The 22157-nt window shown below is 39.3% G+C and overlaps 1 protein-coding gene across 1 annotated transcript in view; it reads left to right on the forward strand.

Annotated features, from left to right (window-relative positions):
• CDH23 (cadherin related 23) overlaps nucleotides 1-22157 on the forward strand; it is a 594289-nt gene that overhangs the window by 555423 nt on the left and 16709 nt on the right. Inside the window, exons 52-57 of the mRNA XM_032232225.1 lie at nucleotides 1885-2022; nucleotides 3767-3886; nucleotides 5538-5715; nucleotides 12473-12684; nucleotides 17850-18044; nucleotides 19906-20016. Coding sequence (XP_032088116.1) covers nucleotides 1885-2022; nucleotides 3767-3886; nucleotides 5538-5715; nucleotides 12473-12684; nucleotides 17850-18044; nucleotides 19906-20016 — 954 coding nt within the window. The remainder of the gene's footprint in view (nucleotides 1-1884; nucleotides 2023-3766; nucleotides 3887-5537; nucleotides 5716-12472; nucleotides 12685-17849; nucleotides 18045-19905; nucleotides 20017-22157) is intronic.

A 22157-nucleotide genomic window follows, 5' to 3' on the forward strand; every position in this document is an offset into this window, starting at 1 on the left:
TTATAAGAACTTAAAGTTACAAGAATTGACTTGTATTTTCAGATGTTTGGAACCTCCTCTGATGATGTTCTACAAAAGCTCTTGAAAAATGCAGAAGCAGGACAAAAAGTTGAGATCTTATTGTCTGTCCCCTCCATCTGGTGGCCAGACTCATACTCCCTCTGAAGGAGAATTGTTTTAATTATCCATATCTATTAGGCTTTGACAGACTTATGTTTACCTTCACGAGATTGTTTCATCTTTTTAAAAGCAATTTTTAAAAGTTGGTACTGTAGTACTTAATACTGCAATTAGCAAATTAGCTTGTCGGTTGTGTGAATTATGAATCAAATTTATTATGTCATTGTAATAATATTAGTTAAGACAATATCTCATGTTATATTATTCATTTACTTAGCCACTGTTTTTCAACTAGGAAGATTCATAGAATGGTATCCATTCTATTAACCAAAGAATGGTTAATTAAAAATGTAGGTGTTTATTTTAAACAAATAAAACATGCTGGCTGTGGAATTCTGGAAGCTGAAGGCCATAGATCTTAAACTTACCAAGTTTGAAAAACATTGGTCCAAAGTCACATGACACAAAGAGGGAGAAAAAGAGAGGAAGGCAGAAGGCAAACAAAACATTCTTGTAATGTTATATGAATATTACAATGGAATTTTTGGACTTCTTATTCTAGGTATTTAGAAAAAGAGGAACCCAAAATAAATCTTTGGTAAAGGTTCATGAACATTCATTCATTCATTCATTCATTCATTCATTCATTCATTCATTCATTCATTTATAGAATTTATATGGCTGTCCACTCACTTTCAGTAACTCTAGATGGCTTACCCCCCCAAAAAATAACAACCAATATACAAAGAGTAAAAACAATAATCTCCCTGACGACAACAAACAACCAAACTAGCCACTTGATGGGCTCCACCCTACTCTGGGTTCCCCAGGCTTGTTGGCAAAACCAGGTCTCCATGGCCTTGCCTAATTCTGCAGGGATGATGTTCCAATGGGAGGGAGCCACCAAGGAGGAGGCCATTCTTCTGGTCCTGCCAGATGTACCCCTAAGGAGAGAGGACTGCAACATTCTCTGCCTCCCTGCTCTGGTGGATTGGCTGGGTGCAACTGTGAAGAGACAGTCCTTCAAATAACCATGGAGGGTTTTAAAGGTGACAGGTAGCACCTTGAATTGCACCTCTAATTGTATATTAGAAGCAAGGCAAACTCTGAACAAGATGGCTTCTCAGGATGGTGATCCAAGTTTTATTTGCTCACTCAACTGGTCTAGAAGACTTCCAGTGAGCTTTCCAACCCTATGATTGTATAGCCTGATCACTCAAAAAATCTGTTTAACTCACATAATAACTGAGTGTATGCAGGGGTGGGATTCAAAAATTTTAGCAACTGGTTCTCTCCCTGATTGCTGGGCAGGCGTTGCCATGGTGGGCATGACCTCCTCGGCCTCCTGCACCACAGTGGTGGGAGGAGCTTTCACCCTCCCCATACTCCAGAGGCTTGCTTTGAACCTCCGGGAGGGTGAAAATGGACTCCCCCAGTCTCCAGAGGCCCTTCAGAGTCCAGAAACGGGCCCATTTCCGGACTTCCAGAACTTTCAGGAGGCCCATTTTTCGCCCTCCCACAGGCCCTACACTTACCTGGCATCCAAAACAGGCCACGTGGAGACTCCTGGGAGTGGGGTGAGCGGGGCCAACCACTCCTTGCAACTACTGGTTCAGTGAACCAGATCTAAAATTAGCATCTGGTTTGCCCAAACCAGTCCAAACTGGCTGAATCCCACCCTTGAGTGTATGAACTATTATGATGCACTTTTGTAATAATTTGAAGTATAACCACATCTGACTCATGTTTTCCTCTTTTTTACAGAAGCCTGTCTTTGAAGATGTCCCTCTAGGGACCATCATTTTGAGGGTTCGAGCCACAGATGCCGATTCTGGACGTTTTGCTCAAATACAGTATAGCCTGGGAGATGGAGAGGGGAAATTTGGAATTAACCCCAACACGGTATTAAGGCCATATAAGAGCCCTGGGCTCAAAAGATAATATTCAGGTTTCCAATTTGTGCTAGGATTATTATTAGGCAATACGAAGTAATTAAAGAATAACAAAACATCTTGCTGATTTGTTTGTGACCTCCCAACTATCTATATCCAGACTAGTATTTTTCAGACCTGGCAACTTTAAGATGTATGGACTCCAACTCCCAGAGTTCCCCAACCAGTAAAATTCTGGAAGTTGAAGTCTACGCATTTTAAAGTTGCCAAGTTTGAAAAAGTACTGCTCTGGATGATATCACTCAATAATGTAGAGTATGGTAATGATTAATAGAGTAGAGTAAGACTAATCTTACTGAGTAAGACTAAGCTAGAACTGAACAGCTTTTCTGTCTTAACCTTGCATTTGGAAGAGAAATTAAAATATTTGCCAGCTGCTGGGAGACTTAGGTTTTGACATACTGATTAGTGAATTTTCAGTTTAACTTATATGATGGCTTTGCATTATCAATTATTTCCTGTGACAACCCATTTACCATTAATATGAATACTGACTTGCCTTAAATATTATTGTAAGAATAAATTATACCCTGTACATATTACGAACAATAAATTGTACATGCAGCAAACTGAAAACTGTAACTTAGCAGTTGTTCAGATCCAGTTCTGATATAATTTTTCCCATTGGACAGAATTTTGTAAATAAAAAATGGTGGAAATATTTCCAAAGATTTTTTTTATAGATCTGGCATATTGATCACAGCATTTTTAAATATTATGCAGAATCCATTTTCTAAGTGCAATTTTAAGGGCTAGACACACTGCCTCTGAAACCAATACTAAATTCTATTTATTTATTTTTATTAAGTAATAGTAATAATAATCAAGGTTTTATGCTAAAGAGAACATGGTAGTCTAGATATAGCTTTGATAATTATAAAAAAATATGAGGTAAGAAAATCAACATTCTCCATTTTGCCTGCCATAATGGTAATTAGAAATAAATTACTGACTTAATGTTGCCAAAACTTGTTTTACATATATGTTAGCATTCCTAAATTTGGTCTCCCAGATATGTTTCAATGGATATAAGCTTGTAGAATATAACAAGTATTATACAGAGGTGGGTCCCTATCGTTTGGACCAGTTCAGCTGAGTAGGTATTAAGTTGGCTGGTCACGCCCCCGAACCGGTTCTATTGGCAATGCCTATGGCACCCCCCTCTTGTTCTTTGCTTCTGCACATGCGCAGAAGCATTTTTTTTACTACTGCACATGAGCGTGTAGCGCACATCAAGCACGCGTGCCTGAAGCGCATCCCTGAGTGAACAAGCAGTAGAAGAACCCGGAATCCACCCCTGGTATTATATCACAAGTATGTAAGTTTCTATCCTTGGGATGTCAGATTCTTAAACATAACCACAATCACTCCACGCACATGCAGATACGTATGACTAGTTTTTCTTTTTCTTTTTCCTAATTACTTGCATAGGGATTATTAATTATACTATTTAGTTTGTATTTGTTGTCATGGATTGCATCAGTGAGGCTAAAACCAATTTCGTTGTATACATGATATACAGTGACAATAAAGACTATACTATACTATGCTATGCTATGCTATCGCTAACACTAACACTAACACTAACACTATACTATGTATTATCCTAGCTGTGAAATTTTGAGTCTTCCCATTTGACATAATTGTATGATATCACTTTCTGATAACTTTCTAAAGTTTTTTGTGTGTTTCAGGGAGATATCTACATTCTATCGACCTTAGATCGAGAAAAGAGGGATCATTACACGTTAACTGCAGTAGCTAGAGACAATCCAGGGGATGTTTCTAGCAATCGCCGAGAGAACTCTGTCCAGGTAACCAATTTATAATAGGGAGAATTTGCTCTTTGTTTTCAAAATGCTAACAAAGTAGCCTCTGTCTTTGTCATCTAGAGATTTCCTTAGACTGATTTTTGTCTACTATGCAAAAAAGTAGTGGCTCAGCAGCTAAGACACTGAGCTTGTCGATCAGAAAGGTTGGCAGTTCTGCAGTTCAAATCCCTAGTGTCACATAACGGAGTGAGCTCCCATTACTTGTCCCAGCTTCTGCCAACCTAACAGGTCGAAAGCATGTAAAAATGCAAGTAGAAAAATAGGAACCATCTTTGGTGGGAAGGTAACAGCATTCTGTGTGCCTTCGCCATCTAGTCATGCCGGTCACGTGACCACAGAGACGTCTTTGGACAGTGCTGGCTCTTTTCTTAGAAATGGAAATGAGCACTACAGGGGTGGGTTGCTGTTGGTTTTACTACCGGTTCGCAACCCGCATGCAATGTGCGTGTGCGCGCCGTTCAATGTAAATTGTTCTTTGCATATGCGCAGAACAATTTACAGTGAACCGCACATGCACAGTCACTAAAAACCAAAATGGCGGTGGCCCAGCAGCAGTGAGGGAACCAGTTGAGGGGCGTGGCAGCCTTGGGTCGCTGCCGGTTCTGCGACCCAGACCTGAATTCTACTACCAGTTCAGCTGAACCGGGCCGAACCGGGAGCAACCCACCTCTGGAGCACCGCCCCCTAGGGTCGGGAATGACTAGCACATATGTGTGAAGGGAACCTTTACCTGTGCAAAAAAGACTACCACCTACCCACCCCAAAAAAGAGCGAAGAGACCCAAGCACCTCTCCACCAGGAATCAGCATCCAGATCAGCATAGATTAATCCCCAATAATTTTGGCTCCTCATTTTACCCATCCTTGGAAGGATGGAAGGCTGAGTCAACCTTGAGCCTGGTGAGATTTGAACTGCCAAATTGCAAGCAGCTGGCAGGCAGCAGAAGTAGCCTGCAGTACTGCATTCTAACCACTGCGCCAGTTGGCAAGTAGATCAGGACAGAACCAGAATGGGGAGGAAATTCTTTCTTTCTAACACTCCTTCCTTCTTTTTCTGCTAGGTCAATCTATTATTTTATTTTGCCAGATATTCATATATATTATTTCCAGTACTTGCAAAAGGACTTTTAAGGGCACATGAAATGAAGTTGGAGACCAAGGGATATTCTTCTTCTACAACTTACGCTGTTTCCCTGAAAATAAGCCCTCCCCGGATAATAAGCCCGATCAAGCTTTTGAGTGCATGCGCTAAAAGCCCTCCTCCCAAAATAATGCCAAGTGTTATTTTAGGGGAAACACGGTATAAAAACCCAAGAATCTCACTCCGTAAACAAAGATGAATCCGTTACAACCAGCATCCTGTGTCAGCTTGGTATTTTCCAAACTTTGCAGCTTTCAGTGTTGCGGACTTCAATTCCCAGAATTCTTAGCAAAGTTTACTGGCTAGAGAGTTCACAAATGTGAATGGGTGGCATTTACACATTTGGAAATTACCAAGTCTTAAAAGCACTGGTTCGTGTATGCAATGCTGTTACACTATACTGAAAGGATGGCAATTCCATTTCAGTGTTGTACTTCAGTTGTCCCAGGCTCTTCTTCACCTGTAATTTTTATTGTTTTGGTGGTGATTTCAGGTGTTAATTACAGTTTTGGACATCAATGACTGCCGGCCCCAGTTTGCCAAAAAACAATATAGCACCAGCGTATACGAAAATGAGCCAGTCGGGACCTCTGTCATTACGATGACTGCTGTTGACCTTGATGAGGGAGACAACGGAGTGGTGACATTCAACATTGAAGGACCTGGAGTCGGTGTGTATCTCTAGTAACAAACAAAATATCTGTCAAAAATGATGATTGACAAATCATATTAAATCTCAATGGTACAAACACTAGCTGCATATTTTTATCAAAACTAATTAATTTTAAACTGCAGAGATACAAATTGGTGCACCATAAGACAAATTTGCATTATATGCTTATTAGTTTTACTAACGTAAATTTTAAATTTTATCATCTGTGTGTTGATTTCAAAGGGATGTGGTGGCTCAGTGGCTAAGACGCTGAGCTTGTCGATCAGAAGGTCAGCAGTTCAGCGGTTCAAATCCCTAGCGCCACGTAACGGAGAAAGCTCCCGTTACTTGTCCCAGCTTCTACTAACCTAGCAGTTCTAAAGCACGTAAAAAAATCCAAGTAGAAAAATAGGGACCACTTTAGCTAAACTCTTTGGCTTAGAAATGGAGATGAGCACCACCCCCTAGAGCTGGAAACAACTAGCACGCACGTGCAGGGAACCTTTACTTTTACCTTATGTTGCTTTCCTTTGCCACAATTTCTACTTTGCAAATAAGTTACTGAATGTTGGTAGTCGAGCTTTCCAACAGATGCCAGTTGCTTTGTCCTTCTGTCTTATATTTACTAATCTATATTTGACACAGCACAGATAAAATCTTGTTACTAGTTTCCTGTCCACTCATTGGTCACCACAATGTAGAAAAGATGTGGAGACTCTAGAAAGAGTGCAGAGAAGAGCAACAAAGATGATTAGGGGACTGGAGACTAAAACATATGAAGAACGGTTGCAGGAACTGGATATGTCTAGTTTAATAGAAAGAAGGACTAAGGGAGACATGACAGCAGTGTTCCGATATCTCAGGGGTTGCCACAAAGAAGAGCGAGTCAAACTATTCTCCAAGGCACCTGAGGGTAGAATAAGAAGCAATGGGTGTAAACTAATCAAGGAGAGAAGCAACTTAGAACTGAAGAGATATTTCCTGACAGTTAGAACAATTAATCAGTGGAACAGCTTGCCTCCAGAAGTCGTGAATGCCCCAACACTGGAAGTCTTTAAGAAGATGTTGGATAGCCATTTGTCTAAAATGGTTTCCTGCCTAGGCAGGGGGTTGGACTAGAAGACCTCCAAGGTCCCTTCCAACTCTGCTATTGTATTGTATTGGCATGAAATGTAATATTTCCCTACTTGCTAGCCAGTTGAAGGTGACTTGGTAGAGAGGAGCAAATTTTGTGCACTGTTTAGGATCTTGAAAGATAAACCTCGATGCCTGGTTTGAAAATTAGCCATCAGTCATGACAGATTATATTGCTGAAACGGAGGATAAATTGGAACTTTTGGAAGAAACTAACTTTAATTTGACATCCAAAATTCAAACGTTACAACAGGAAATTGAAAATGCTCAAAAACAACTTGTCATGATAAATTATAATAAGACTGCCTTCGCAATAAGAGTTAGAGGACTGCGTGAAAATGAACAGGAGAATTTGAAACAGATTTTCTTTGAGGCTCTTAGCCGCTCGGTGGGAAGTCCGGGACTTAACTTTGATTGGCAGATTCAAAAAATTTACCGCCAGAATTCGTGGGTAGCAAAACAGCGACAGCTTCCGAGGGACATAATTATATACTTTACCACAAGGGAATCCAGAAATGTGATAATACAGAGGCTTTACAACAAGAGGTTGAGAATTGATGGACAGGACTTGATTGTTTTTAAAGAGATACCATCTCAAATATTAAGAGCAAGGAGAGATTACATTTTCTTAACTGAAGAACTCAGAAATTCTCAGATTCCATACAAATGGGAAGTCCCAGCTGGCATTACAGTTACATTTGGCAATCAAAAACACCGCATTAATTCTGTCTGTGAAGCCCGAGAATTTTATTACAAGACCCTGAAGGCGGGACTTCCTGATTCATCCGGACCTGGAGAGAGACAAGGAGAAGGAGAAGACAAGCAGCGAGACACGTGGCTACAAGGTGGAGGGTGTTGCTTTCCTCTTCCGGAAGGGCAGAAGAGTAAAGAATAAAGAGCGATGTTCTTAAAACTTTATGATTTCTGCCTGGGATAAAATGGAAAAGTTGTATATCGATGATGAGACATGGAGACTGAAAGAAGCGTTGCTGATTGTGGACACATATTGTATATAAGATTTGTTTGAACTCTAACTCAAATTGCGCATGAATTATTTTCCTAGGCGAGGAGAGCGGAGATTGCGATCTTTTTGAGTTGTGGTCTGGGACGAACGGAGTTGGGAGGCGCGTGGGAGAGGGAAGGGTAGCGAAAGCTTAACTAGACTAATTGGGGCTAGAATGCAAGCTGATGTTTGTATGAGTTGCTATTTCAATATAAGGTTAAGAAAGATTAGTCAGAGAGTCCCCAGGAAGGTGGAGTAAATATGTGAGGAGCAATGGACGCGGATAAAATATATATGTGGATATGGATAAAGGCAGGGTGGAAGGTAAAAAATTTACATGTGGATGTGGGTAAGGATAGAATGGGAGGTGTTGGAAATGAAAAATGAAAGAAGTACTTGAGTTTAATGGTTTTATAGAAAGGTTTGGATATTCGGATAAAAAAGAGATAAATTAAAGGTCTGAATAGATAGATAAAGCAATGAGACTTTTAGTTGGGGAATCCTAATTGATTAACTTACCTGGCTCTAATACAGTTTGAAACCCTGCAAGTAGTAAAATAACCGAAATTTGGAATGAGCTACATTGTTTAAGATTTACAGATGATGGGAAGCTGTGTTAATGTAGTGGGTTTATTGATCTTTCTTGTTTTTCTTTTTGTGTGTGTGTGTGTGTGTGTTTTTTTCTTTTTTCTTTTTTATTATTCCCTTTTTTTTGTTTTTCTTTTATTTTTTTTAACTTTAAAGTTAGCTGGCTTTATTATACTCAAGTGCTTGTTAAAGAACTATGCCGGGTATGGGACCTGGGAAGCCGTAAGGGGGTTAGGGAGGGGGGATTATAGGGGGGAGGGGGGAGGGGGGAATTACAGTTTCAATTCTTAGAACAATAAGAATTCACTTGTATACTGCGGCTCGTTTTCCTTTTTTTTCTTTTTCTCTTTTATTTTCTAAAAAATAAACTGAATAGATTAATTGTAGGGATACACCAAAGTGAGGAGAAGAGGGAAAGAAGAGGGAAAAGTAAAGAGGGAGCGAGAGGGGAATGTAAGGAGGGTGAGATGGAGGGAGGGGGAGATGTCTGAGGGGGAAGGGAAGTAGAAGAGGGGAATGCTGGAGGGGAGAAATGAAAGTTGGAGGGGGAGAAGAAAGGGTGTATGGGGGATTGAAGTGTCATGTTGGGGTTTTTTTTTTTATGGTGGATTTTTTCCTTTTTTTTTTGTTTTTTGTTACGCACAGTATATAAGTGATTGTATAAAATGAAAATGAAAATGAAATAAATAAAATGTAATTTAAAAGAAAACCCATATCTGTACTCCCGTTAATTGTTAACATGGGTTGCCTTCTTTTCAATTTAAAACCTAATTACTTGGTGATGAGTTATTTTTCTGGACCATTTCTGAATGTTGACAATTGAAATGCATTCAAAAAAGCATTTCCTCATTTCCAATATATGTATACTTGTATATAAATGGCTCTCTCTGTGTGTGTTTGTATGTTCCAGCATAACTCTGGAACAACTTGAGCAATTTCAACCAAACATGGTACACAGATTACTTACTTACTGGAAACAAATACTGTGGGGATAAGACACCCTTAACACCCCTTAGGGTGTGTGTTCTGCTAAGATACAGCCTGTTGTGCCTTAAAATGTTTCTACTGTACTGCCTCAAAAGGGCTTCTCCTGTACAGCCCTGTGAAATTGCCATAGTAATGGCTTCACAGTACTTCACAAAGAGGCTCCCTCTGGAAGGGGGAAAAATTCAACATTAGAAAATTATGTTTGGTCTGGACATTTTCCCCTTATAAATACCCATGCAACACTGAGTTATCACCTAAAACCCAAAGATTTGTTGAAGGAAAAAGCTGAAATATAGTAGGGAGGAAAACTTAATAAATAAAGTTTGTCAAGTGTTGCTCTTTAAATGTTAAACATGTAGTATTGGTTTCCAGTTTTTCTGTATGAATAGTATCACTTTTTTGGAAGGTGACCGATAGAGCAACACAAAAACTCTGTTTCTACAAAACATATTGGTCAATTAATTTTATTATGGGGATTCAGTGTGTTGTTAGAATGGTTATTCGTGCAGCAACATTTAACATGAGTGCCTTGTTATACAGCATTATAGATGCTTTGTTTGCCTATTAACTCATTGTTTTAGCTTCAGGCTTCCAGTAATGTTTCTTGTTTATGTCGTGCCATTAATAACAAAAAAGGTGCTGTAAATAATTCAGTGTGGTGCTTTACTTGCAAGCAAACTGAGCCACTGTATCTGAAGCAGCCACAACCAGTCAACCACTTCAAAAGTCATGACTGAACATGCATCAGTCACATCACCTGGAGGTATCTTCAACATATGTAGCATAGCATAGCATAGCATAGCATAGAATACAGGGCGGGGCATAACCTTTTCCTAGGGGGTCACAGCAACACTTGTAATAACAACACAAATAATTCATACACCATTCGAAAGCCCATCAAAAACTGAGTTTATTGACACGATTTAATAGTCAGTATGACCACCATTAGCCCTTCGAACAGCATTCAAACGAGGTGGATAAGAACACAACAAATCTTCAAACAGTTCCGTTCGATTTTCCAGATTTTTCAACACAGTTTCCAAATTCATTCTCAAAGTTTCAACCGAATATCGATTTTGACCTTGCTCCTGAATCATCAGAGCTTCCACTTCATCCTTAATTATGGCCCCAATGTTCTCTGCCGGATTGAGATCTGGCGAATTTCCCGGCCAGACGTCATTGCCCCAAAATTCGACATTGTTTTCCTTTAACAATTGCTGAGTCGCATTTGCACGCATGCAAGGAGCTTTGTCATGAAGAAAGACAGCCTCACCAACCACCAAGACATTGTCTGGATCACTGAGAAATGGAATGACATTCTCCAATAAAATTTTCTCACGGAAATAACTGCCATCCCAGGATTCCCCTTTATCCTTCAAAACCCAATGCAGTTTCTTGGCTGTGAAAATGACGAAAATCCCGATGCAAGTCGGATTGCGAACGATTTGTCGATATCGTTCATGTTTGGCGATGTCGTCGACGTCTTTAGCCCAAATTCGATCGTTCTGGAAATTCGGTTTTCGAATGGCATAAACGAAGAATTCGTCAGATGGCGCCAAATGAAGAAAATCTTCCTCGGTCCATTCAGACAACCAATCGCACAACCAAAGCCGATCTTGAACGTGTGTTTGAGTTTTCAATGGTTTGCAAATGACGTGGAATGGCTTCAAACCTTCTCGTTCTCGATATCGGCCGATTGTCCTTTGATCAACTCGTTTTCCACGAATTTGAAGGATTTCTTGGGCCACTTTTCGGTTTCCTTTTCGTTGTTTGCGACTGCCAGTTGCAATGATGGCTTTGCTTTCTTGGGACAGTTGCAGAGGACGCCCTTCTCCAAATTTTGTGAAACATTCTTGGGCTGTTTTGTTCCAATTATCAGTAACCCAATCCGGATGACGTTTCAATTTGTTTGCAATCCATTTTCGATTGATAAACGTCGCTCCAGCATCGCGAGCCTCTCGAAAGGCAATGCATTTTATTCTGTCAATGATCCTTTGTTCTTCCGAATCGAATTTTCCAGCCATTCTTAAAGCAAATTTAACATTTAATAGCTCATTCAATTCAGTTTTTTATGGGCTTTAAAATGAGGTGTCGCGGAAGTTGTAAACTGCTGTCGATCTTGCTGTGACCCCCTAGGAAAAGGTTATGCCCCGCCCTGTAGAATAGAATAGAATAGAATAGAATAGAATTCTTTATTGGCCAAGTGTGATTGGACACACAAGGAATTTGTCTTTGGTGCCTATGCTTTCAGTTTTCATAAAAAGACAAGATACATTCGTCAAGAATCATAAGCTACAGCACTTAATGATAGCCATAGGGTACAGATAAGCAATTAGGAAACAATCAATATCAATATAAATCGTAAGATACAAGCAACAAAGTTAAAGTCCTGCAGTCATAAGTGGGAGGAGATAGGAACAATGAGAAGACTAATAGTAATAGTAATGCAGCCTTAGTGAATGGTTTGACAGTGGTGAGGGAATTATTTGTTTAGCAAAGTGATGGCGTTCAGGAAAAAAACTGTTCTTGTGTCTAGTTATCTTGGTGTGTAGTGCTCTGTAGTGGCGTTTTGAGGGTAGGAGCTTATGTCCAGGATGCAAGGGGCCTGTAAATATTTTCACATCCCTCTTTTTGACTTATGCAGTGTACAGGTCCTCAATGGAAGTAATTATTTTTTCTGCAGTTCTGATTATCCTCTGAAGTCTGTGTCTGTCTTGTTTGGTTGCAGAACCAAACCAGACAGTTATGGAGGTGCAGATCACAGACTCAGTGATTCCTCTGTAGAACTGTATCAGCAGCTCCTTGGGCAGTTTGAGCTTCCTGAGTTGGTGCAGAAAGAACATAAATATGTGGAAGTGTGGGTATGCACTTAAACTCAGAAAGTTGGACTTTCTAAGCATCCAACCAAGACTTCAGAGTGTCCCAGTTGTTTCACAAAGCTGAGGAGCAGATCCAACAGCTCACTTCAAACTGCCTCCTTGAAAAATGTGCACTGCTGGTACTATAAATCAGCTTTTGTAGTTCGTGCCATATCGAAAGTGAGCCGTATCTCTTCTCTCCTCAGAGGCCTTCAAAATTCATAAGGATTCAGGGCTTGTCACAACTCGCAGACGCCTACAGTCCTACGAGAGGTTCAACCTAACGGTGGTAGCTACTGACAAAGGAAGGCCACCACTCTGGGGGACTACAATGCTACAACTGGATGTTATTGACATCAATGACAATCGGCCAGTGTTTGTCCGCCCTCCCAATGGTACCATTCTGCACATTAAAGAGGTAAATCCTTGTATAGATTTTCTCCTACTTGTAATATGATGCAGCAATCCAGAGTTAAGCTACTGTAGTTGTTTCCAGATAAGAACAAAATCAATTTTCTTTGCCTTTCTCACCTTAACTAATCAAACAGCCTAACTAGGCTCTTAACTGTGTGGAGAACCAGAGACAAAACATGAGACTCATAGAGGTTTCGCAACCTAAAGAGGAAATGTTCTTCAGAATGAGACAATGTTAAAATCCCTGGCCATGCTGTCAAAACCTACTGAATTCTCTTCTTTATGGTAGAACCTGAGATAATAAATGAATCCATCAGATGGCACCCTACCTACATTCATAAATGCATCTATATTTATGATGCTGTTCCATGATGGAATAAGTGGTGTTGTGCAAAGCGTAAAAGAGTAAATAGTAACAAAAAGAAAGGAGAGAAAATGTAATTACTTTTAGTTTTCAGGGACACTATTCAACATATCTCTTCATCCTTGCAAACATCCTCTTTCCACCATACTCTGATGGTTCTCTAAATTTATGTCTTCTAGGAGTAAGCTTGGAGTATGTCCAAGGACACTTTTTTGTCTTTCCTTTCACTCAATGGAGTTGCTCTTTCATGGTGTGTTTGTTTTGCATTGATCTTCATTCTCTCTTTTGATTAAACCATCACAAAGCACTTCTAGTGTGCTGGTCACTCATGGTTTGTACAAAATACACATTCCTTCAGCTCCCAGTCATTCCTGACTCTCCTTTTATCAACCATATTTCTTAAATACCGTATATACTCGAGTATAGGCCGACCCGAATATAAGCCGAGGCACCTAATTTTACCACAAAAAACTGGAAAAGTTATTGACTCGAGTATAAGCCTAGGGTGGGAAATGCAGCAGCTACTGGTAAATTTCAAAAATAAAAATAGATACCAATAATGTTTTTGAATATTTATTTCAAAGAAAAACAGTAAACTAGCGGTGTATTCAATGAAATACTTCACTCACCTCATGATGCTGATGTCCCGCTGTGATGATGATGTCCCGTGCAGCCGCGGGAGCGATGTCCCGCCTCCTATGACACACGGCACAGTGATTCCTATCATTGGATCACTGTACCAGAGGAGGTGGGACATCGCTATGTGGCTGCTTGCCATAACAAGGAGGAGGTGGGACATCGTTGCAGAGCGGCAGGAGGGGGAGGAAGGGGAATCGTAAGACAGCCCTGCATTACATTAGAACGTGAGGAGGGGGGATGGTGCGGTGCGCGCTGCGCGGCAAACTGACACAGAGGGAGGGGAAACTCACAGGGGCACTGGGCCATTCACGAGTGTCACCCAGCGGCATGGCCCCGCCCCTTTTTCTCCTCCATTTCGGGCAAATTTTTCACTGACTCGAGTATAAGCCGAGGCGGCTTTTTTCAGCCCAAAAAGTGGGCTGAAAAACTAGGCTTATACTCGAGTATATACAGTACCCTCTTCCGTCTGCATTGAACTTTCCATTTCTGTTGACACGGCCAAGTCTTACTTCTGTATATTAAAGTGGGCAGAAGGGTGGTGTTATGCATGATTGTGTTTGCTTCTTTTTACACCTCCCAAAATAGATCACAAATTAAACATTATCTTTCTGCCAATACATGCACATCTTCCAATGCCTCCATTCATTTTTCTTCTATTGTACCAAGTACCAGTTAGCTTGCAGTTAATTCACTAGTTTGGCAGTCAAATGCAACTACCTTGATCTTTAGTCTATTTCTTTTCCAATCTGTTTAACATTTGTTGGAAATCAAGTACAGCATGTCTTCATATGAAAATGCACACTCTTTTATATCCCTACCTCTAATATCACCAGAAACATTCTTTTTTACATTTATTCCAAAATATATTCACGGGAATATCACATATCCTTCCCTTTACTCCCTGCTGAGTGTTGAATCATTCACTAAACATTTCATTATAAATGATTTACTTCCACCAGATATTATTCTTCTTTGCACTAAGCAATCAATCTTCAATTTCATATTCATGTAAAACACTGCGTAATTGACCCCATTCACCTTATGATATAATTTCTTTAAATCAATAAACGTATAATAACTTTTCTTTCTCACATTCAAAATAATTCTCAGTGCTTTACAGAAGGGCAAATGTCTATTCTGCATACCGTTGCGTGGGATAAAGTCATTCTGTACATCTCAGCTGCTGTTCACCGTCAGCTCTTAAATTCTTTCCGTTAGAATTCTGCTAAACACCTTTCCAGACACACCTCACAAGCTCATCTTCTTGCATGAAGGTTGATTCATGGCAAGTGGACTTGTTTTTCTTGTTAGTGTGAGATGTTTCGCTACTCATCCAAGCAGCTTCATCGGTTAGAGCAAGTTAGTTAAACCTCTCAAACTAACAAAAAGAAAGTCCAGTTTTCATGAATCAACCTTCAGATAACTTTACCTGGATGACTGAAATCTTCATTGTCATCTTCTTTTAGTTTTTCTATTCTATTCTCTTTCCCGCTACATAAGGGAACAACTAGTTCAAACTGTCAGCCATATCAAACTCCATGCACACCTCCGACAAGTTATACAGTCACGCCTCACATAAACGATATCCATGTTTTAATAGTTCTCCAGTTACATCATGTTCATCTGCATTTTCATCATTTTTCTTAATTTTTATTATTCATCTAGCTAGCCTAGCTCTCATGTTACATCACAATTGATTTTCAACAGCTTCCAAGTTAGGAGCAATTAATTGAAACATACGTATGTAATACAGTTCAGCTTAAAAAATTAAATCAGCATCATAAAATCGTAGCTCAATAATTCAACCGCTACTACTACACAGAGGCAGAAATAACAAAACGTGGAAAAGCAGAAGATCGGAATGCTCTCTGAAATAATTTGGCTTTTACCTTCCAGTTTAAAAAATCTTCAGGAAGGGAACTAGTCTGATATATCTTGGGAAACCATTCCACAACATTGGCGTCCTTCTGGCAACTAAACTTTTCTCTACATTGACAATTTACAATATCTTTCTCTCATCCTCATGTTTGCAGACTATTCATATTTGCAGTTTTTCCCTCTTCCACAGCCTAATTCTTTTTCATACTTATTATTAGGGTAGCTTCACCTATTTCTATGACACTTTTAATGTTATTATTTTCACTCTGTCTGTCCCAACCAGATTCCATGATATCTTTCCTTGTTTCCATTTTCTATTTCCATTTCCAAAACAATCTGTTTTCTGACATAGCACACACATATTTCTCTTTTTCCACCCTCTCTTCTTTCATTCTGACTTCTTTCTTATTATACCCTAAATTCCTTCCTTGACATCACCAGCCTGTAGTCTGGATTGCATTCAAAATCTCTCACCAGCCTTGCATCCTTCACTAATTCTCTCAGTCTTTCAACATAATCCAATTAATCATGCTTCTTAGTTTATTCTTTTTTTTTATGTGTATACATGAATTGCCTTATGCTTAATAACAAGCAGGTCTTTTTCTACCCATCAGTTACAATTCCCATTTCTCCCCAAGAATGGTATTGTTAAATATTTTGAGTGATTTTTCAGCATACTATCTTCGAGTTCTCACCCATACATAGATGTGACCTATTGGTACAATTTCCCACCCCCTCACATTCATTCAATATGCTCCCCAAATTTTCCCAAAACTGTTGCTTTGTACTTCCATCATCACCATTTAGTAGAGTGTGTCATGCCACAATCTCTAAACCTGCGGATTCCTACTTTTGTAGGCACCCAGGCCAACCAAGAGGACTGCAATTCTATATTTTAGTCCTTACATTCACAATTAAATCCATATCTTCACTTTCCTGCATATGCTCCTCAACTCCACAAGATTAGATCTCCGTATTCAGATCAGCTCATCCGTCCCATCCATTCTCTTAGTTTTACAATAAGTACCAGTCAGTTCTGGCACGTTTGGGCTGGTGCACCACAAGTACAACCAAAACCTACCGTATTTTTGGAGTATAAGACGCACCTTCTTCCCCCAGGGTGAAAATCTGGGTGTGTCTTATATGCTGAATACAGCTTTTTAGGCCTCCCAAAACCCCTCCCCCTTTGCAAAAATGGCCATGCATAGCCTTTAGGAGGCTTGTAGAGTGCTCCTGGGGGCTGGGAAGGGCAAACATGAGCGAAAAACTGGCCATTTTTTGCTTGTTCCCCCCCCCCCCCAGCCACCAGCCTGCAGGAGCACTCTACAAGCCTCCTAAAGACTATGCATGCCCCCACTTTTTTTTTTTTACAAAAACCGGGCCAGTTTTTGCAAAAAATTGGCCGTTTTGGGGAGGTCTCCAGAGTGCAAAAACTGTTTTTTTTTTAAATTTGCCTCTTCAAAATCTTGGTCTGTCATATACTCCAGTGTGTCTTATACTCCGAAAAATATGGTAATTGCCTAATTTTAGCCCATGCATGTTCTCATCACCTAGAAGGTACATGGTGTGTTCCTTTCAAGATAATCAGATGACTCTGAAGTCAAAAGCAAGATACTGCTCTATCAAGAGAAATACAATATGAAGTGTTCAATTTTAGCTAATATTGCACCTCAACGTGTGTTAGAACTGGTTAACACATTACTTTCAGTTATTAATCTCTTCACTTGTAGGAACATATGTATTTATGCAGCACTATGATTAGTGAGTTTTGAACTGATGGAGTCTCCATTGTGGCAAGTTCTCAGAATCATCAGAAGGCCAAATATGTGAGTCTGCATTCCAATTAACCTGAAACCCAGCTTGTAAATACACTATAAATATCATCTTACTTGGTGGGATGCAGGCGACAATGTGTTGGCTTTCAAGGTAGTCTCTAAAACTAGTGATTCTGAAATGTATAGCTTAGAACTGGTCTTTGGTTGCATTGGTTGGTCTACTGGCCAAAACTGACTGGTATTTTTTTTACCATGAGCAGAGAATCCATGGGTACAATTAAGGCTAGTAACGTATTCTTCTATTTCTGTGTCTTATTCAGAAGGTTAATGGGAAAACTTTGATTGATTAAAGCCACGATCCATGTTGTGATGACATTTGAAAGTTTGTGACTTGGAATTTTCAGATCTGCATGCAGTGGTTGCATAGGAGATGTGATTTTCCCATGTTCCCCTGAAGTGGTCTGCATTTTAAACAGCTTTTTCTGTATACATGATCCTTGTATCTATAAACAGGAAATCCCCTTACGATCCAATGTGTATGAGGTATATGCTACTGACAAGGATGAGGACCTCAATGGAGCTGTGCAGTACACCCTTCTCAAAACTGGTGCTGGAAATAAGGATTGGGAATACTTTACCATTGACGCAAACAGTGGGCTCATTCAGACAGCAATGAGACTGGACAGGGAGAAGCAAGCCGCGTACAGTGTAAGTCACAAAGCAGGAACATTGCAACTTTCATAAAATACGCACATGATTATTTGTCTTTACCAGCCAGGGGTAGAATGCTTTGTCCTACGTTGCTCAGACGTTTCTCAGAACTGACAGATTAGAATAGCAGGCTTGAAATGCCAGAACTAAATTTGAGAAGTGGTAGTGTAGTTCTAGAGGGATGCGGTGGCTCAGTGGCTAAGACGCTGAGCTTGTCGATCAGAAAGTCAGCAGTTCAGTGGTTTGAATCCCTAGCACCAAGTAACGGAGTGATCTCCCATTACTTGTCCCAGCTTCTGCCAACCTAGCAGTTTGAAAGCACGTAAAAAATGCAAGTAGAAAAATAGGGACCACTTTGGTGGGAAGGTTACAGCGCTCCATGCACCTTCGATGTTTAATCATGCCAGACATGGAGATGTCTTCAGACAACGCTGGCTCTTTGGCTTTGAAATGGAGATGAACACTGCTCCCTACAGTCTGGCACAACTAGCACCCATGTGTGGGGGAACCTTTTTCTTACCTAGTGTAGTTGTGAAATAATGTATGGTTAGAGGAGCTTACCACATTCATGAACTAGCAAGTCAGATGCAACCACAGTTGGGACATTTCAGAGGACCAAGAAATTAATGAGGGTTCCCCTTCTTTTCAAGCACTGCAGAAGAGTTGAACATGGGGGTTGAAAGAATGACGTCAGCACCTTCCTGCTCAGTTCTTTTCTGACCTAGTGTCATCCTTGAAGCTGACCTAGCCAAAGTCATCTTGGAGCTTCAGTATTGCCACACTGGAGCGAGGGATAGGTAGCGAGGATTGGAGATAACTGGGGTTGTGTAGTTCCCACTTTTCCTGGGAACCAAGGACGTTCTCACACCTGGCCAGAGGAAGGAGGAGTGATGTCACCAGACCTGCGGAGGCTGCCATGATTGATCCATGTGACTGGCTGTTTGAGGAGAAAACTTTTACTTTTAATTAGGTGAAAACCAAGGGTTGGTTTTCACCAGATATGTGCCAATTTGATATTTCTTATAAAGCTATTCTTTGAGGAATTCACCTGCCTCAAAGTTCTTGCTTGCAATGGATGTATTACTTGGAACCCTGACACCTAGGAGAGAACAGTTTTATTTTCTCTGCTCTGTTACTACTTTTCACCACTCAAATTCCTTTCTTACAAAGCTAAGGAATCATTTTTCTTAGGCAATCAAGATATTCTTTAAGATAGTTTTGCACCATACAGAAGATTAAACACAAGTTAAATAAAAGGGGAAGTTAATTATTAATAGATTAGTTAAATAAATAAAAATCTGTTTATTTTTCTCTTTTTTAGCTAGAAAATGCTCTAATTTTGTGTTCATGGTGTAGCCCAGTGACTTTCACCAAGTGCTGAAAAGGGAGAGCATGCGTGCATGCGTGCGCCTGCTGATCGGGGACACAACCTGGAAGAGGAGCTGCCCAGGGGGCATGCGTACTGGGAAATGAACTTCCAGTTTTCGGCACACACTTCCAGTTTCCGGCGAGCGGACTTCTGGTTTCCAGCGCATATGCACGCACAATGATCAGCTGACTGGCATGCATGCGCAAGCCAAAAAAACAGAAGACCAGCTCTTCAGTTTCTGGCACTACTGCACATGTGAAGGCCAGCTGATCGTCACATGCTCATGCATGCCAGAAACCCGGAAGAAGAATGGGTGACACTGCACATGCCAGACAACATGCCTCTGCGTGCCATTTCAGGCATGTGTGTCATAGGTTCGCCATCACGGATATAGCCAATAAAAGAACTTAATTGCCTCTGTTTGTTGCTTCTGCCTTTGCCACCGACAAGCCCATTACATAACTAGTCTTTCATGTGTTTTTCCCATAGTTAATCATTGTGGCATGTGATCAAGGTCAACCACCCTATGAGACGATGCAACCCCTCCAGGTAGCGCTGGATGATATTGACGACAATGAACCTGTCTTCCTGAAGCCACCTGTAAGCAGGTCTACCTCTTCCCTTCTGAACTTCACTGGACCTGGGACAGATTAGAATAGAATAGAATAGAACAGAACAGAACAGAACAGAATTCTTTATTGGCAAGTGTTATTGTCTTTGGTGCATAAGCTCTCAGTGTTCATAAAAAGAAAAGATACATCCATCACTAATCATAAGATACAACACTTAATGATAGTCATAAGTACAAATAAGCAATCAAATCATACTAGGAAACAATCAATATAAATTGTAAGGATACAAGCAATAAAGTTACACTCATATCATCATACGTGGGAGGAGACGGATGATAGGAATGATAACAAGATTAATAGAAATGCAGCCTTAGTGAATAGTTTTATAGTGTTGAGGGAATTATTTGTTTAGCAGAGTGATGGCGTTCAGGAAAAAACTGTTCTTGTATCTAGATTAGGATCCAAACTAGAACAAGTTCCTTTAAGAAAGATTTTAAAATAAGTAGCTGTCCTTGTTTCAACCAGGCACATTGCATTAACATTTACTGAAAGTCACTTACATTTAGAAACAGAATCATTTGGGGAAAATATTTTTATTCACTAAATTAATTATAGAGGAAGTTTTGTTGTCACGTTTTGACTATTTCCAAGTTCTTAAATTAAACAAGTTTTTTTAAAAAAAATCTATTTTTGAGCACAATAATAAGAAAATAGTCTGTATAAAGATAATAGTATAAAATGAAGCCTTATTACAGTATATCACTAAATTTTTTTATGTACTGCACATCAAGAGTTGACTTGAACCACAAGATGGGCAGCAAATATATTTGCTAAGCAAATAAATAAATAAATATTTTTGCCTGGAATGCAGGTAGAACTTAAAACCAAATTGAATAACTATGTACAAACGATGTTTCGTAAAAGCCAAAAGAAATTCAACATTTGCAAACTTGCTTTTCTAACTTTTGTAAACTTCACTTACAAAGATTGCCAGTAGCCATTGATGTTAGAAGTTTACTTTGTTTTGTTTGTTCTACTGAAGGCATTTTTATTGGTCAGTGGCTGAAAGGAAGTTTTTGTCTGGTCTCAGACAAAGATAACTAAAAAAGTAAGAGATGAGGCTCAGTTTTTAGGTTTAGGATTGCAAGGATAAAACTAGACAGATTTGGGTTCTAGATGACTTTGTTTATTTACGGGGCCCTGTTTCTGGCATGCTGTCACACAGTGCCAGTCCACAGACTGGAAGTTGTGGACCCCTGATCTATTAGCACCTTGAATTCCTGAACATAAAGGCAGAATATAAACCTAAAAACAATTAATAGTAATAGCAGGACCCCAAGAGAATGAAGATAAAACTTAAGCTTCCTCTCCCAGCAATCTATTATATTATAGTATTATATTATAGCAATAGTATGTTATGTTATGTTATGATGTTATGTTAGATTAGATTAATTAGATTAGATTATTTCATATTATATTAGATTAGATTAATTAGATTATATTATATTAGATTAATTAGATTAGATTATTTCATATTATATTAGATTATTTCATAATATATTATTATTTCATATTATTTCATAATATATTATTATTTCATTATATTATTTCATATTGTTTCATATTGTTTTATAATATTATATTATATCATCATATAATTATATTATATTATATTAATTATGTTATGTTATGTTATTATTATATTATATTACATTACATTACATTACATTACATTACATTATATTATTATATCCAGGGATGAAATGCTATAGGTTTGGGCCAGTTCACCCAAACTGGTAGTAAAAAATGCTGTAAAAAAGTAAAAATTGTCGCACAGCTTATCGTTGGAACTTTTTTTTTTTACTTTTTAAAACTTTTTTTAGCTTTAGTTAAAAAATGCTTTAAAATTTTTTTAAGTTGGCCATGCCCACCCAGTCACATGATCTACGCCCACTAAGCCATGCCCACAGAACCAGAGGGAAAAATTTAAAATTTCACCACTGATTATATTATATCATATTATATATATTATATCATTTATTATATAACTATGGGTGAGAAGCCCAAGTTCGAGACCCAAGCACCATGTGAGTTCCCGTTCTCGTCCCAGCTCCTGCCAACCTAGCAATTTAAAAGCATGCAAATGTGAGTAGGTAAATAGGTACCATT

Source organism: Thamnophis elegans, chromosome 15 (assembly GCF_009769535.1).
Source record: "Thamnophis elegans isolate rThaEle1 chromosome 15, rThaEle1.pri, whole genome shotgun sequence".
NCBI classification, from domain to species: Eukaryota; Metazoa; Chordata; class Lepidosauria; order Squamata; family Colubridae; genus Thamnophis; species Thamnophis elegans.